The 16,317-nt window shown below is 42.7% G+C and overlaps 1 protein-coding gene across 50 annotated transcripts in view; it reads right to left on the reverse strand.

Moving 5' to 3' along the window:
• Window positions 1-16,317, reverse strand: part of TFDP2 (transcription factor Dp-2) — a 189,478-nt gene that overhangs the window by 7,696 nt on the left and 165,465 nt on the right. For 37 of the 50 annotated variants that reach the window (XM_084989887.1, XM_084989908.1, XM_021069563.2 and 34 more), the window contains 3 exons: window positions 13,271-13,339; window positions 7,724-7,875; window positions 2,534-2,700 (listed from right to left, as the gene is read on the reverse strand). In XM_084989887.1, the coding sequence (XP_084846013.1) occupies window positions 2,534-2,700; window positions 7,724-7,875; window positions 13,271-13,339 (388 nt within the window). Of the gene's footprint in view, window positions 1-2,533; window positions 3,484-4,621; window positions 5,197-7,104; window positions 7,876-8,662; window positions 12,080-13,180; window positions 13,340-16,317 lie in introns of those variants that run through there. The other 13 variants (XM_084989882.1, XM_084989880.1, XM_084989883.1 and 10 more) reach the window with 5 other exon arrangements.

The raw sequence follows: 16,317 nt of genomic DNA on the forward strand, positions 1-16,317 counted from the left end.
GAATCCTGTGCTAAATATTAATTAGTATGTGTGGAAACCTTCTGTCAGAACACAGCTATTGATACATTCTCTTTTCACAATGGCTCTGAAAAGCCTTTCACATCATCATAGAACCCACACAACAGTTCTCACAATCCTCCTCCAGAGCCACCCTGTGCCTCTGCTCACAAAGGCACATGTTTCTGCTTCTGAACTAACCAGAAAGTCTGTCCCCCAGTCTGCAAATGAGGTCACAGAGAGATCAAAACCACAGAGCCTGTCTCATCACCCTGAGTCTTTTCACCAAGAATGAGCTAAAATAGAGTCCTGGTGATTTATGGAGTAAGGTCTTTATGCAGACCCTGCTGGACAGCCAGGATGACTGACCCGCTAATAAAACAGCAGGTCCTTCTGGAGGGGGTGGGGGTGAAGATTCGGTACTGAGTGGCTGAAGGGCAGGAAGGGGGCGTCACACTGGGGGAGGTGAATGGTGCGAATTTTAAGAACTAAATCCAACAGGAATGAAATCTCAAATCACCAAATTTTTGTTATGACCAAAGAGCCAAAAGCATCAAACAAAAACAAAATAAAACATTACTTTTTTGCTTATATTTGGCTCAATATACCTTAGAATGATACTAATATACCTAATCAGTATTAAAATAACTTTAAAACATGATATGAAATTCCAGGTAGTAATACTTAAAAAAGAAGGAAACCGGCAAAAGCAAAAGAAGGCTTTTGTCTATACATCCAAATTGTATGTGCAGAATATACCACAATCTTAGGAATTAGGACAATCAAAGATTTCTGAATCAGTGAAAAATGAATTTTAGAACATGCAAAACATAGCATTTTCAGGTATACTCTGATAATTCACAAAGAAAAGGCAACCCAATTTTAAAATAGGCAAAGGCTCTGAAGAGACATTTCTCCAAAGGAGATATAAAAATAGCCAGGAAACAAGCACATGCAAAGATGCTCAACATCATTAGTTATTAGGAAAATGCAAATCAAAACCACAGTGAAACACCACTTCACATTCACTAGGAGGTTTATAATAAAACAGATGAACAATAACAAGTGTTGAGAAGGATAAGAAGAAAGCAGAACCCTCATATATTGCTGGTAGGATTGTAAAATGGTACAGCTGCTTTGGCAAATAGTTTGGCACTTACTCAGAATGTTAAATATAGTTATCATATGACCCTGCAATTCCAAAGCTAGGTATACACCCAACAGAATCCAAAGCTTAAGAATGTTTCTAGCAAATTGTTCACAATAGCCAAAAAGTGAAAACAATCCCCATGACCTCCAGCTAATGAATGTTCACAAAAACAGCAATAAAAAGGAATAAAGTACTGATAGTGCATGGATAAATCTTAAAAACATTACACTAAGTAAAAGAAGTCAGTCACAAAGGCTACATATTGTATGATTCCACTTGCATGAAAGGCCCAGGACAGACAAGCCCCCAGTGACAGGAAGCTAGAGGCTGCCAGGAACCGGGAGGGATGGAGCAATGAGGGGACTGCTAATGCATGCGGGGTTTCTTTTGGTAGTGATAAAATGACTAATGGTGATGACTGCACAACGTTGTGAATGTATTAAAAATCACTGAATTGTACACTTTAAAATGGTGTATTTGATGGTACATGAATTCAATCTTGATTTTAAAAAATTACAGTGAAACCATTTCACGTTCACCTGCCTGGGAAGAGAAAACACTTCTACTCTGCAGGTGAGAGTATTAACTAGGCGACATCAAATCAGAAGCTGTGGCTTTATCTAGCAACAAGGAAGGTACACACTCTGACCCAGCAGTCTCTTTACACCTGCACATGGTCAATGGAATACAGTTATAGGAGTGTTTGAACTCGCACTTTAAATATCAAGAAACTGGAAACAAAACTTAAGGTTTATTGTCAGTAAAGCAAACAAATAATGATACATCACATAAGGGAATTCTATAGAGCAGTAAAAATGCATAAATTGGAATTCCCATCATGGCAAAGCGGAAACAAATCAACCAGGAACCATGAGGTTGTGGGTTAAGGATCTGGCGTAGCCATGAGCTGTGATTGTAGGTTGCAGACGAGGCTCAGATCTGGCATTGCTGTGGCTGTGGCCTGCGGCTACAGCTCTGATTTCCTAGCCTGGGAACCTCCATATGCCACAGGAGCAGTACTAAAAACCAAAAAAAAAAAAAAAAACATGAATGACAGCTAAACTAAATCGTGTGGCCAAATCTAAAGAACATGACACCAAGTGAAAAAAGTTAAATCACCAAAGAATATATTACTGTGATTCCATTTATATAAAGGTGAGAATGAGGCAAAACTAAATAATAAATTGTTTCTAGCCTACTGTGTATTTGTAAAGGAAAGCAAGTGGTAAGTAAGAAATACAAAAGACAGGTTACATTTGGGGGTAGGAAGGGCAGAGGATGGACGACGAGAATACAGCGGGCTTTAATTTTCTATGAGAAAGGTTTCAACAAGTTAAGGTCTGATATCTAATCAAGCACAACACTTGAAAGCACTAGTTAACATACCTGTGATATAACCTTCTAGAGCCTTTGGCACCAGTGATTTAGCAAGTTTCAGATCCTCCAGAGAGCATTTGCCGGACTCCAGGCCAAAGGACATCCCCATCCGCTTCAGCACTTCTATGTCATCATGAATCTCAAAGGTGTTGTCAAAATTAAAAAGATATTCAAACCTGCATCAGGAAACAAAGTTAAAATGGGCTTCTGCGTGGTATTAGGGGAGTCTAAATAGTTTTGAGCTCTGTATAATCAAAAATAAGAATGAGGATGTACTAGAAATCATCACCATTTAGAGCAATGAGTCATTCTGCTGGGTTCAGAAGAATGACATCTCAAATAAACCACTTTCCCAACTCAAACAATTCTCCTGTGACAGACAAAAGGCATCCATAAATTTCATGCCTCATTAAACTGCTGCAAACTGGAGACAGAAATTTTGGTCTAAATCCAGTACTGTTCGAAGTTGTCTATGGGTTTGTCACAACAGATAAAATATTAAGGAAGCCTTTCCAAGTAGACATTTTTCCAAAGAAGACCTACAAATGGCCAAAAGACTCATGGAAAAATGCTCAACGTCACTACGCATCAGGGAAATACAAATCAAGACCACAAAGACACCACCTCACACCTGTCAGAATGACTATCATCAAAAAGACAACAAATAGCAAATGCTGACAAGGATGGGGAGAAAGGGAACCCTTCTACATGGTTGCTGGGAATGTAAACTGGTGCAGCTACTGTGAAAAACAATATGGAGGTTACCTCAAAAAATTAAAAATGGGATAGCCATACAATCCAGCAATTCTAAGTGTTTCCTCAAAGAAAACAAAAATTCAAAAAGATATGTGCGTATCCAATGTTCACTGAAGTAGTCTTTTTTTTTTCTTTTTAGAGCTGCACCCAAGGCATATGGAAGTTCCGAGGCTAGGGGTTGAATCAGAGCTACAGCTGCCAGCCTACACCACAGCCACGCCAGATCTGAGCCACACATGCAGTATACCACAGCTCATGGCAACACCAGATCCTTAGTCCACTGAGCGAGGTCAGGGGTCAAACCCGCATTCTCACGGATACTAGTTGGGTTCATTTCTGATGAGCCACAATGGGAACTCCTCACTGAGGTAATCTTCACAATAGCCAAGATATGGATGCAGCTTAAGTGCCCATCAATAAATGAATGACTACAGAAAATGTGGTGTGTGTACACGCACGCACACAGGAATATTATACTCAGCCATTAAAAAAAACCTTGCCATTGATAACATGGATAGATCTGGAGGGTATTAAGGTAAGTGAAGTAAGTCAGACAGAAAGACAAATACCATACAATCTTACTCATGTGTGGAATCTAAAAAATAAACAGATGAAATGAAGATAGGCTCACAGATACAGCAAAACAAATGGGTGGCTGCCAGAGGGGAGGTGAGGCGGTGGTGGGTGAAAGAGGTGAAGCTGAGTAAAGGCACAAACCTCCAGGTATAAAATACATAAGCCAAGGAGGTATCATATATGGCATAAGGAATATGGTCAATGATATAAGTTTTACAGGAACAGATGGTTGCGAGACTTATCGTGGTCATCATTTTGTAATGTATGCAAATGTCAAATCACTGTGTAGCACACCTGAAACCTAATACTGTATTGTCAACTATACTTAAATAAAAATAAAGCAAATGAAGCATCATTTTAAAAAAAAACCCACAAAAAGAGAACCTTCTTAATATCTATATTCCTAGTATGAGCTGACCTAGGATTAAGGAAAAAAGATTTTGGATGTTTCACTTTCCTGAGTCAAGTGTTAGCTACACCTTAGATGAGCAATAAATGGAAGGTACACTCACAACTCCCAGCCCCCCAATTCCTGAAGGCCTAAGGAGTAACAATGCCTTAGGGAAAAAGTGTCACATATAATACATCGCACATTTCCGAATGTCTTTGAAAAGTACCAAATCAGGATGCCTGGCTGCCTGACACAGGCTTTTAATAATAAGGCGACGGTAAGGAGAAACAGTCTTTTTGACTCCTAGCCCCTGGCATGCCCTTGGGGACAGAGTGTAGGTCAAAGTTCTGGGACAATGGTGGGCTTACAGTGTCACGAAATTCTATTAAAATCAGGTAAGTGTAAAACTTTTTATGCCAGATCTTAGATCAGGGCACAATTTTCAATTTAAAGCAAAATGGCATACTGAAGTAATTTGAAGTATATAAAGTTGAATAAAGTACATTAACATTTTCAGAAACACACACACAAACTGGAGTGGATGCCTGCAACAGGGATGATTTCAGGCATACATTAAAAGCTGATAGTTTTGTAAATGTAATCCTCATTGGGGGAAAGCCTCCCGGCTAAGGGTGAAAGACTACATCACCAAAATAACCAGAAGACCAGGCTTTACGACCCCACCCTGAATGACAAGCTTCAGGCAGCTTAGTGCCTCTTTCACTCAGGGGAGGGCGAGGAAAGGGCGGAGTCAGTAACCACCCAAGAAGGAAACCTCACTAGAACCCCTGCCTGAGATGAAGAGAATCCATAAATCCTTTAGGCTACTGGTCCCCAGACTTTCCTGCTGCTCTTTTTATTTATCTTTTCCTTTTTTTTTTTTTTTTTTTGGTCTCTTTGCCTTTTCTAGGGCCGCTCCCACGACAAATGGAGAAACCAAGCTAGGGGTCTAATAGGAGCTGTAGCCGCGGGCCTCCGCCAGAGCCACAGCAACACGGGATCCGAGCCGCGTGTGCAACCTACACCACAGCTCATGGCAAAGCCAGATCCTTAACCCACTGAGCAAGGCCAGGGATCAAACCTGCAACCTCATGGTTCCTAGTTGGATTCGTTAACCACTGAGCCACGACCAGAACTCCTATCTTTTCCATTTTTTAAGTTTTATTGAGGTACAGTTGATATACAATGTTGTGATAACCTGCTACTCTTTTTAGACTTAAGACGAACCAAAGAACAGAATTTAGTAATTCCCCACAAAAACAGTTCATTTTTCCTGAAAATATGTTAACCATTCTCTAGAATTCTCAGATTTATGAGAGAGTATGGTTAACAGTCCTTGTAGACATAGGTTTTTGTAAGGAATTTTAAGTGTGTGAATACTAACACACCTACCATTTACTGACCAGTGGGCTGGTCTTTTGGGGATTTACCTTTGCAAACCAGCAAGTTAAATAAATGCTTTAATTCTTATTTTTATGGAGGAAGAAATGAGATCTCGGAGAGGTTAAGAAACTATGTAGTTAGAGGAAAGACTGAAAAATGGATCTTCTGACTTCACAGCCTGCATGGTCCTGACAATTCCCAGTTGTGTCTGTAGTCTTAATTATCAAATACTTTTGAAACCCTCATTTTTTCTTCTTCTTCCTCCTTCTCCTTTTTTTTTTTTAAGTGCCTTCTTATTTAAGTGACCCAGAATCTCTGTATGCAATCAGGACAGACAGGAAAGCAACACTGCTAGAGAAAAGAGTGGGAAACGCCAGCGACGGTAAATTTAGCCCCCTAGTGACACCCTAGCTCTAAGGAAACCAGCAGTTCCAGCCCTGGAACAGTCCTGGGCTGTGCCTCTGTGATCACTGAGCCTTCTTTTGCTCTCAAATTATATGCTGACTCCTTGGGACAGCAGCACTTGCCTTGAGTCAGACCTCTTAGAGGCATCATCTTATTTAAGCATCATGGCAGCCACCGAAGTGATGAGACACCCTTGGACGGTCCCCATTAGTTCTTAGGAAAACAGCTTGGAGCAGTTAAATGGGGGAGCCACAATCCATACTTGGATCTGTCTCACTCCGCACCCTATGCCCTGAACTAACTCGATAATGGTCACAGCCTGAAGACCACTACTGTCTTCATGAAGAGTAAAATAAATTACAAATTCTGTAATTTGAAAACTGCTACTGCTTACCTAGTATGATAAACAGTAGCAGCAATCTTAGTTAAAATGAAAATCATACTGGTGGGAATGTAAACTGGTCCAACTGCTCGGGAAAACAGTATGGAGGTTCCTCAAAAAATTAAAATGACCCAGCAATCCCACCTCTGGGTATGTATCTGAAGGAAATCACAATCCTGAGCAGATAACCTGCATTCCCATGTTTACTGCCTACAGCATCATTTCCAACAGCCGAGGCATGGAAACAATCTGTGTCCACCATCAGATGAATGGATAAAGAAAATGTGGGGTATACACACAATGGGTCATTCAGCCATAAAAAAAGAAGGAAATCCTGCCATTTGCAACAACATGGATGCCCCTTGAGAGTATTACGCTAAGTGAGACAAAAAGAGAAAAACAAATAGTGTACGATCTCATAAGTGGAATCTTAAAAAAACAAAAACTAAAACCAAAACCAAACTCAGGAGTTCCCATCGTGGCGCAGTGGTTAACGAATCCGACTAGGAACCATGAGGTTGTGGGTTCGATCCCTGCCTTTGCTCAGTGGGTTAAAAGATCTGGCGTTGCCGTGAGCTGTGGTGTAGGTTGCAGACGTGGCTCGGATCCCGCGTTGCTGTGGCTCTGGCATAGGCTGGCAGCTACAGCTCCGATTAGACCCCTAGCCTGGGAACCTCCATGTGCCACGGGAGTGGCCCTAGAAAAGACCAAAAAAAACAAACAAACAAACAAACAAAAAAAACAAAACCAAACTCACAGATGCAGAGAACAGACTGGTAACCTGCCAGACATGGGGGGTGAGTGAAATGAATGAAGATGGTCAAAAGGTACAGACTTCACAGGATGAGATAAATAAGAAAGAAAGCAGAGAACACATCTAGCATTTTCACATCTGTTCGTTCATCATAAAGAGAAGCACACTCAACTCTGACACAGCAAAGGAAAACAACTGCTTTAGTGCAGCATTGATCTAAACCATTCTCAGCATCAACTACGACAGTGAATCACCAGCGAACCTACCTGAGTGATGCTCTACTTTACCTGCCCAGAGTTACACCACCTACATGTACATACATGGGCACCACCATGCATATGACAAAGGCAGCACAGGGCCAGGCCCAAGAGAGGGGGTTGCGGAGGGTGAATGACAGAGCAAGCACTAGCAGGTGACGGCACCCCATGTCTGCAAAGCCGTTTCATATGCCTTGAGGAAGTCAGCCTTGGAGCACAACCCTCTTAATTTTGCAATTGTTCGGCATAACGTTAGAAGGTGAGCCCTGCACTCTGCTGCTCGTTCCCCACTTACTTGTCACTGGAGATGCTGCAATCTATGACTGTTTTTCTGCTTGTGTTGATGATTATAAACGGCAGCTGGATGGTGGAGTTCAGAGCTGGAGGGCCCTGGTTCTGCTGTTCATTTTGCCGATTTCTCTGTACCAGGTTTTTGAAAGCAATTTGCTGTGATGATCAATAAAAACATACATTTAGTCATTTCATGTGGATAAAGGAGGTGGAACTAAATGGATTATGATGAATACGCTTAAAATATAGTTTAAAATGAGAGCATTTAAAGAGGCCTTTCACCTCTGGGTTAATTAAAATTAAATATTTAAGAAGAAAGATTAGAACGATCCAACTCAATAAATTTCAAGGGAAAAATATACTCTTAAATGGTGTCTAACGTATCCTAATGTAAATAATAGGGCCCATGGCTTCCACCACCCACTAAAGCAGGATCTTACAGATCTGGGAGAAGCCAGTGCACCCACAACTCATAGAGTGAGTAATACAGAGAAAGTGACACCAAGTGGACTTGTTTTCATTTATCTAACACAGACTCCTGAGAGCTTAGCATGAAATACACTTCTTAGATTGTCTAGCCCAGAAATATGCAAATTTTATAAAGCCACAGAACCCTTTCTTCAAATGACATCTTCTGGGACAGCCACTATTTATATAACAGATGAAAGCAGCATTGCTCTGGCTGGATGCATGGGACTGAGTCCTGAGCCCTAAGCCCCAACAGGTCTGCCCTCACCTGAGATCCTTCACAGAACTTCTAAGCATCCTGAGGGCAGAGTCTGGAACCTGGCCCAACCTCTGCCCACCTGACATCTTCCAGATGAGGAAACTGATTCTAAGATATACCAAGGCCTGAATCTTTACACTGAATCTCGCTACTTTTAGTTATAACCATTACTCATAAGGCATAGAAAGTGACCCCCGCCTCCCCTTTTTCTTACTAGGGCTGCACCCGCAGCATATGGAAGTTCCCAGGCTAGGGGTCGAATCAGAGCTGCAGCTGCCAGCGTATGCCCCAGCCACATCAAACCTGAGCTGCATCTTCGACTTACATGCAAGTTGTGGCAATGCAGGATCCTTAATCCACTAAGTAGGGCCAAGAAGTGAACCTGCACCCTCATGGGTACTAGTCAGGTTCTTAACCCCCTGAGCCACAAAAGGAATTCCTACCACAGCCCCCCCACTGTTTTCCATTTGGGGACCACAAGGTAAAACTTTCAAGGCAGACTTGGTTCCACCCAACCAGCACATGATGAAACCCTCATCTAAAACCTTCATCCAAGAGGGCACTGTCCGCCCCAAAAGTCACCTCAGAGGCCAGACCCTTCCTTCTAACGATGCCACTGTAGTCGCAGATCATTTGGAACTGCTCCCCCAAGCAACTGTGTGGAATGCTTGTCTGGGGCAGTTCACCGTCTACCTACAAGACCATTGTCAGGATTTTGAGGCCATAGCTTCCTCTGGCACAAAACGACATTTCAATGTAATCATTGTAATAGATGGCAAAAAAAGTCACAGTTCTCTCTTTGCTCCTACATCCCTACCATTTGATTTGTAATTTGCTTTGGCCAATGGGATGTTGGCAGAAATAATGCACAGGCTTGAAAATGGACTTGCACACAGAAATTTCTTTCTCTCTATGGCTCTGCCATCAACATGAAACTATGGCCCAGTTAGCTTAAGAGGAGCTACTGTCCACAAGGCAGGAAGGGTAGGCAGTGAATTCCCCCTGGACCCTCTGCAGAGGGCAGATGTAGGGCCAGCCTGCAGGGTGCGAGCCCCCAGTCCCTGGGGCCCACTGTCAGACCAAAAGAAGATGCAAGGTCATTTCCAGGGCGAGGTCTCAGGGGACGAGGGAACTACATCTCCATGACCTGGTCCCTACTACCGCTTTTTAAATAAGGCAGAACCCACAGTTACAAAAACCTTAGGCAACTGAAGTCTTTGATCTGCTCATAGAACGGATACTAGTTTTAAAAACTAAAGTTGGAATCTTTCTTCGGCTTGCTCCATCTTCTCCCCCAGCAGTGATGAGTTTATTTTCTACATTTCAATAGCCTTATTCTAAGGTGGTTTATTTTAGGTTCTGGGCCTTACTGAAGTTTGGTTACAATTATTATTTTTAAATGGCTGGGTGCTATCTCCCTGGAAAGTAAACATTTACTTTTTGAAAATGCACGAAACAGAAGGGACACCAGTATATTCTAGGCCTAAAAGTGTGTCCAAAAGTCACTACCCAAAACCATCACTGTCGATACCATTCATTACCAAACATTACTTGGGTCCTATGTGTTATTTTCTGCTGCTAATGAACTAAGACTATTTCATATTCAATACTTCCTTCACTTAATATGGAGAAAAAATATGCTGAACCTGTAAAACTGGGGAAATGAATTGTATGTTTGAATACTTCTGCTCTCTTCTAGAAAAAGCATCTCAGAGACGCCCCTATATTTTGCCTAGCTTTGTGGTCCTAGTGCCATTGGGAGGGGGTTGGCATGGGGGGGGATATAAACAGGGATAAGTAACAGTTCTTATGTATTTATGATTCATTGTTCGATACTATGTTCCCTTGACAGCAAAGATTTTTCAAGTGAAGAAAGCAGTAAAAACACATATGTTATTTTGAGAGTAAAAAAGAAATACCACTCCCCATTTGTTTTGAACTAATTTCTTTTGGTCTTTTGTTGTTGTTGTTATTTTCTTTTTGGCCATACCCAGGGCATGCAGAAGTTCCCAGGCCAAGGACTGAACCTGAGCCACAGCAGTGACAACGCCAGGTCCTTTACCTGTTGAGCCACAAGGGAACTCACAGCCTTTTGTTCTTTTCCAGGCTCACTGACAGAGGCTAAACAGCTTCAGGTGTGTTCGTTCATTGTGCTCTGCATTAGTAGCTCTGTAAAAGGTTTAAGGGCTTCAAGGGACAACTGTATTGATAAAAGTAGGGCACCTGGGTTATCTGTAAATCTAACCTACTCACATCATCCCACTCCTACATTATCACCAAGGATAAATGAGAAGTGATGGCGTGTAGGTAAAAGTTACTTGGGTCGTATGATGTCAACAGCTGTGACATTAACTTGTTAAAGAAATTAAGCTAGCTTGGTCACAGCAAGACAAACTCGTGGTGTTCAGGGACAACCTGCTTATTTTACTTTCTGCGAGAACTTCATAAATGGTCTTTGATGAAAGAAAGGAAAAGGAAACATTAGGAAGAAATAAGCTGTTTGTCTACCAGAAGTAGTTGTTTTCAGTGATACTTTGGGTTTCATTTTAATGTTTAGAGAGACCTGCTTTAAATGTCGACAGCTGGGTTGCGCCTGGGCTGAAATCATCCATAAATATTTGGTTTGGGAGAGACTCAAGGAAAAGAAATACGGTACTTAAAAAATGCAAAATTCATTGTGTAAAGATAAGCAGGGGGGAAGGGAAAAAAAAAAAAAAAACCACCTCCATTCTCAGTGCTGGCCATCTCGAGATGGGAAAGCCCTACATACATACAAGAGGACAATCTTGCCCAGCACAAATCCTTCTGATAAACAGATACTTACAAGCAGACTGATAAGCAGGTTTTCATAATAACACATGCCAAAAATCAAGCTCCAAAGGCTCCATGAGGGTTTTGAGGAAATCTGAGGAAGCCCTTGCACAGAGGTTTAGGGACTGTGAGTTGGGAGAGAAATACTGCAGATATGGATGTGGGGACAAGGACTACAGAGAGGCAGCCCGGGACGGTGACAGCGAGGCAGGCCGGGTATCCCATCAGGCAGAATTCCACAGGGAGGAGCACAGGAATAAACCATCAGCTTTCGAGTTTTGTTTTGCTTTTGTTTAAGAAGCAACAGAATGCTCTCTTCAAACAAAACCTAATCTTGGAAACCCAGTATGAAAAATGCATAGATTGCCTGCTCCAGCGGTAGCTCCTCAGGTGGGTCCCACAGGGGTCAGTGTGAGATGGAGACACGGAACAGTAAGAAAGAGAAGCCGGATGAGGGCGGAACAGCTGCTGCGCCTCGCCTGGTCCTGCTTCCTTCCCAGCCCACACACAGCTCTGCAAGAGCTACTGGCCTTTCTCTTGCCTCTTTGGTGTGTATGTGAATGTGAAAGAAAAAAAAAAAACAAAACAAATATGACCATCTCGAACATGAATAACAAAAATCTGGAATATGTAAGAATACTTAACACATTCTGTCCAAAAGACAAAGTGAGTATTTTAGGAAAGAAAAAAAAATTTGTCATGGGAGTTCCTGTTGTGGCTCAGGGGTAACGAATCTGACTAGCAACCATGAGGATATAGGTTCGATCCCTGGCCTCGCTCAGTGGGTTGAGGATGGGGCGTTGCTGTGAGCTGTGGTGTAGGCTGCAGACTCGGCTCAGGTTCCGTGTTGCTGTGGCTGTGGAGGAGCTCTAATTATACTATACCCCTAGCCTGGGAACTTCCATATGCCATGAGTGTGGCCCTAAAATAAAAGACAATAAAAAAATTAAAGAGGACCTGTAACTGTTCAAATCAAAATGGGCTTTAGAATTGGTTGAAAGGGTTTCATATAAAAACAACTTGCTGATTAAAAACCCCAGTATAAAGATTCACTGGCTCATTTCATAATTTTTCTGAATGGACTGAAAATGGCCTCACTACTGCTCAAAGTGAATTTTTATACCAATTGCAATTACCAAAAATAGGAAAAAAAGTCTATCTACCCTGTGATTTTTATGTCACATGATTTTATACAAAAGCTCTATTTCATTTTTAAAATTATCCAAATTCTAGACAATTATCCAAAAATGCACCAATATAAGGATCCTTCTTACACTATAACATTTAATTTTTTTAAACAGAAATGCATTTTTTAAAGTTTTGTTATTTCTACAAAGCTTATTATGTTACTGTCATTTATAGTTTATAGGTGGATTAGATTATTTTACTCAAAGCACCTACAAATTAACTAGCCTTACTCCTTGCTATTCCAATTTAGGGCTAAAATTATTTCTGTTCAGAGTAAGGATCAGAGTCAAAAGTAACTTCTGCATAATATGTTAAAACATCAGAGCTGCCGGGAGGGCCTGATGGTGGTAAAAGACAGAAGCATCTTAAAGGCAAATGGTGTAGCTGGTGATGAGCTCGGATGTGGGGGAGGCTACCCCAGTGCAGCCCCACCAGATACTCAAGGGCACCCAAAGTAGAAAACACTGACTTTTTTTTTTTTTTTTTTGGTCTTTTTTGCTATTTCTTGGGCCGCTCCTGCGGCATATGGAGGTTCCCAGGCTAGGGGTCGAATCGGAGCTGTAGCCTCCGGCCCACGCCAGAGCCTCAGCAACGCAGGATCCGAGCCGCGTCTGCAACCTACACCACAGCTCACGGCAACGCCGGATCGTTAACCCACTGAGCAAGGGCAGGGACCGAACCCGCAACCTCATGGTTCCTAGTCGGATTCGTTAACCACTGCACCACGACGGGAACTCCGAAAACACTGACTCTTAAACCAAGTAAGGAAAGAAGCAGAATACAAGTAAGTAGGGAAGGCAATGAAACACACCCCAGCTTCTTTACCTGCAGGAGAAGTTCTTGAAGCTGGGCCCGCTTCTGCTTTATCCGTTCTATCCGCCTCTGCTTCTCTATCTTTAAAACACAGGTTACAAGACAGTATGAACACTGGTAGCGTATCAAGTGCAGCTCACTTTTCAGGTCCCAGTTCTGAGACATCAAGAATTTTCCTTAGAGAAACTCAACCCATTTTAACTACCAACATCAAGAAAGGCCAATCACACCTTCTGGGTGCAGGGGTTGGGGGAGCAAGCCGGTAAGACAGCAGAATTGTAGCAACTGACGTCAAAATGACGTCCATCCCCTTAATGAATACTCCCACCCTGCAGTACCTGTTGCTACTTATTACAGGAGTGCTCATCAGAGTAATAGCCTGCACTCAGTGAGCATGCACTGAGCGGAGCACTTGACACGTGTTATCTAAATTTACAAAAACCCTAGAGTAAGTACAGCTGTCACTCATTTTGCACATAAGGAAACGGAGGCGCAGAGGGCTAAGTAACTGCTCAGGCTCTCACAGCTGGTGAGTGGCAGGGCCAAGATCTGAACCGAAGCCATCTGGTTTCAGCGACCCTATTATTAATTACTTTGCTTTATTCACCCCTCAAGAATGAGAGTAAGATCGCATTTAAGATCTCAGTTTGACTTTCAAAAGGGCACAGAGAGCCTTCATAGTCAGTTATGACTTTTTTTCTTTTGGCTGTGCCTGCAGCACCAAGTTTCCAGGCCAGGGATTGAAGCTGTGCCACACCAGTGACAGCACCAACTCCTTAACCACTAGGCCACCAGGGAACTCCTAGAGTCTACGTAGTCAATATCTACCCCCTATTTGTAATAAGAAACATGCTTATAGGACAAATTTCCAAGCTTCAAACAACTAGTGTCTTCCTCACTCTTGCAACTGCCTAGGAAACATATATTGGGATCTTAGTTTCACTGTGTCTTTGGGCAAAAGCCAGTGACGTTAAGTCAGACATTTTTCTTGTCTACTTCAATAGCATCTTTCTTATTTGTTTCCCACCTAGTCTTCCCGAAGAGTTTCCTCTCAGTTCCTCTAACCACCACCAATTTAATCCTAAAATACTTAAAGATCCTCAGTAAAATCTCTGTGCTCTTCTACATTTGAAAAGATGTTGCATGGAGCTCCCATCGTGGCTCATCAGAAACGAACCCGACCAGTATCCATAAGGACACAGGTTCGATCCCTGGCCTTGCTCAGTGGGTTAAGGATCTAGCATTCCGTGAGCTGTGGTGTAGGTCACAGATGCAGCTCGGATCCTGCATTGCTGTGGCTCTGGCGTAAGCAGTGACTACGGCTCTGATTTAACCCCTAGCCTGGGAACCTCCATATGAGGAAAAAAAAAAAAAAAATGTTGCAGGGGTTTTCCCTGCATCTGAAGCTGTGATGGGGTGGCCCCAGCTGCCCCTCAGGCCCCACATCCAACGAGGCCAAGCTGTACTGATTCTACTTCTAAAACACTTTTGCAACCTCGCTGCTGCAGCCGTGACTCAGACCCTCTCCAAACTACCCCTTCCAACTGCCCTCCTCACCTTCCTGTCACTTCAACTTCCAAGCCACTAGTAGAGGGTTCCTTTGGAACACATCCTCTCAGCCCTCCTCTTTGTAATTCTCCAGCAGCTTCCTGCCGTTTAGAGGTTCAGGTCCCAACTGCTTACCACTCAACCCTATGCCCTCTCCTGTCTGTACCTTGGCCACACTCAGCTGCAGGCGTGCCGTCTTCAGCCTGCCTCCGCCCATGCGGCGCCTCAAAGGCCCCTTGACCTAAACCCTTTGGCAAATTCCTACTCCTCCCTCCGGAATGAGCACAGGGCTTTTTTTTTTTTCTTGGTAAAGCCCTCCCTTTCCAGAGAATTTGTACAGACTTCTTGCACAGGAGTCACCACATTTTGGGTAACTCCTTTTTTTTTTTTTGCTTTTAGGGCTGCACTCACAGCATATGGAGGTTCCCAAGCTAGGGACTGAATTAAAGCTACAACAGCCGGCCCACACCACAGTCACAGCCACGCCAGATCTGAGCCATGTCTGCCACCTACACCACAGTTCATGGCAATGCTGGATCCTTAACCCACTGAGAAAGGTCAGGGATTGAACCCGTATCCTCATGGATCCTAGGAGGGTTCATTACCACTAAGCCACGACGGGAACACCTAGGTAACTCCTTTTTCATTTCTCCTCTCTTCAATTAGAATGAAAGCTTCATGGGGTCAGAAATTTTGTCTCATATAATCTTTGTTTATTTTCGGCCAGTCCAGGGATCGAACTTGAGCCACGGCAATGACAATGCTGGATCCTTAACAAACAGGCCACCAGGGAACTCCTTATAATCGTTAAGTACATGGTAGGGAGTTCCCTTGTGGTTGAGAGGGTTAAGGACCTGGTGTTGCCACTACAGTGGCTTGGGTCACTATTGTGGTGCAGGTTTCACCCCTGGCCTCGGGAACATCCACATGCCACAGGGGTAGCCAAGAAAAAAAAAGGGCACATGGTAGATAGATATTGATGATTTTTGCTCATTTCATCTTTGTTACTGGCTTAATATTACTGGTAATTAAAGTAACCCTCAAATCTCACTCTATCCAGAGGAGAAAAAAAGAACATTTCCACTGTAGCCCATGAACCACACTGTGCTCTAACTTTTGATGGCTGCCTGATTTCTCCCTCCATCCGTAAGTATAATAATACCAATTTTTTTTTTTTATTTGCTGGGTGGACAAAGGCCTAAGACAAGCAGGCAATCAACCATTTTCACCTCTATAAGCTGTAGTCAGCCTCGATGTATTACCTTTATGGCTATGACAGTAAAATCACATAAAATCAATTCAGAAACTGTATGTCAGGATGCACACTCATTTAAAAAAGATTTTGTATAATGATTTAAGTTAACATTTAAATATGCTTCTGCACACATCATCCCCAAATTCATGTAATCTGAACATTCTATCCATTCCAATTAAGATTCAAGTGAAATACCATACTGTTCTGTGGCCACTGATTGTAGAGTCAAAGGATCACCAACTTAATCCCCCCCCCC

The sequence above is a fragment of the Sus scrofa genome, chromosome 13 (genome assembly GCF_054392235.1).
Source record: "Sus scrofa isolate SSC_HxYL_T2T_F1_AM1 chromosome 13, Sscrofa_HxYL_maternal_Yorkshire_Landrace_v2.0, whole genome shotgun sequence".
Taxonomy (NCBI): Eukaryota; Metazoa; Chordata; class Mammalia; order Artiodactyla; family Suidae; genus Sus; species Sus scrofa.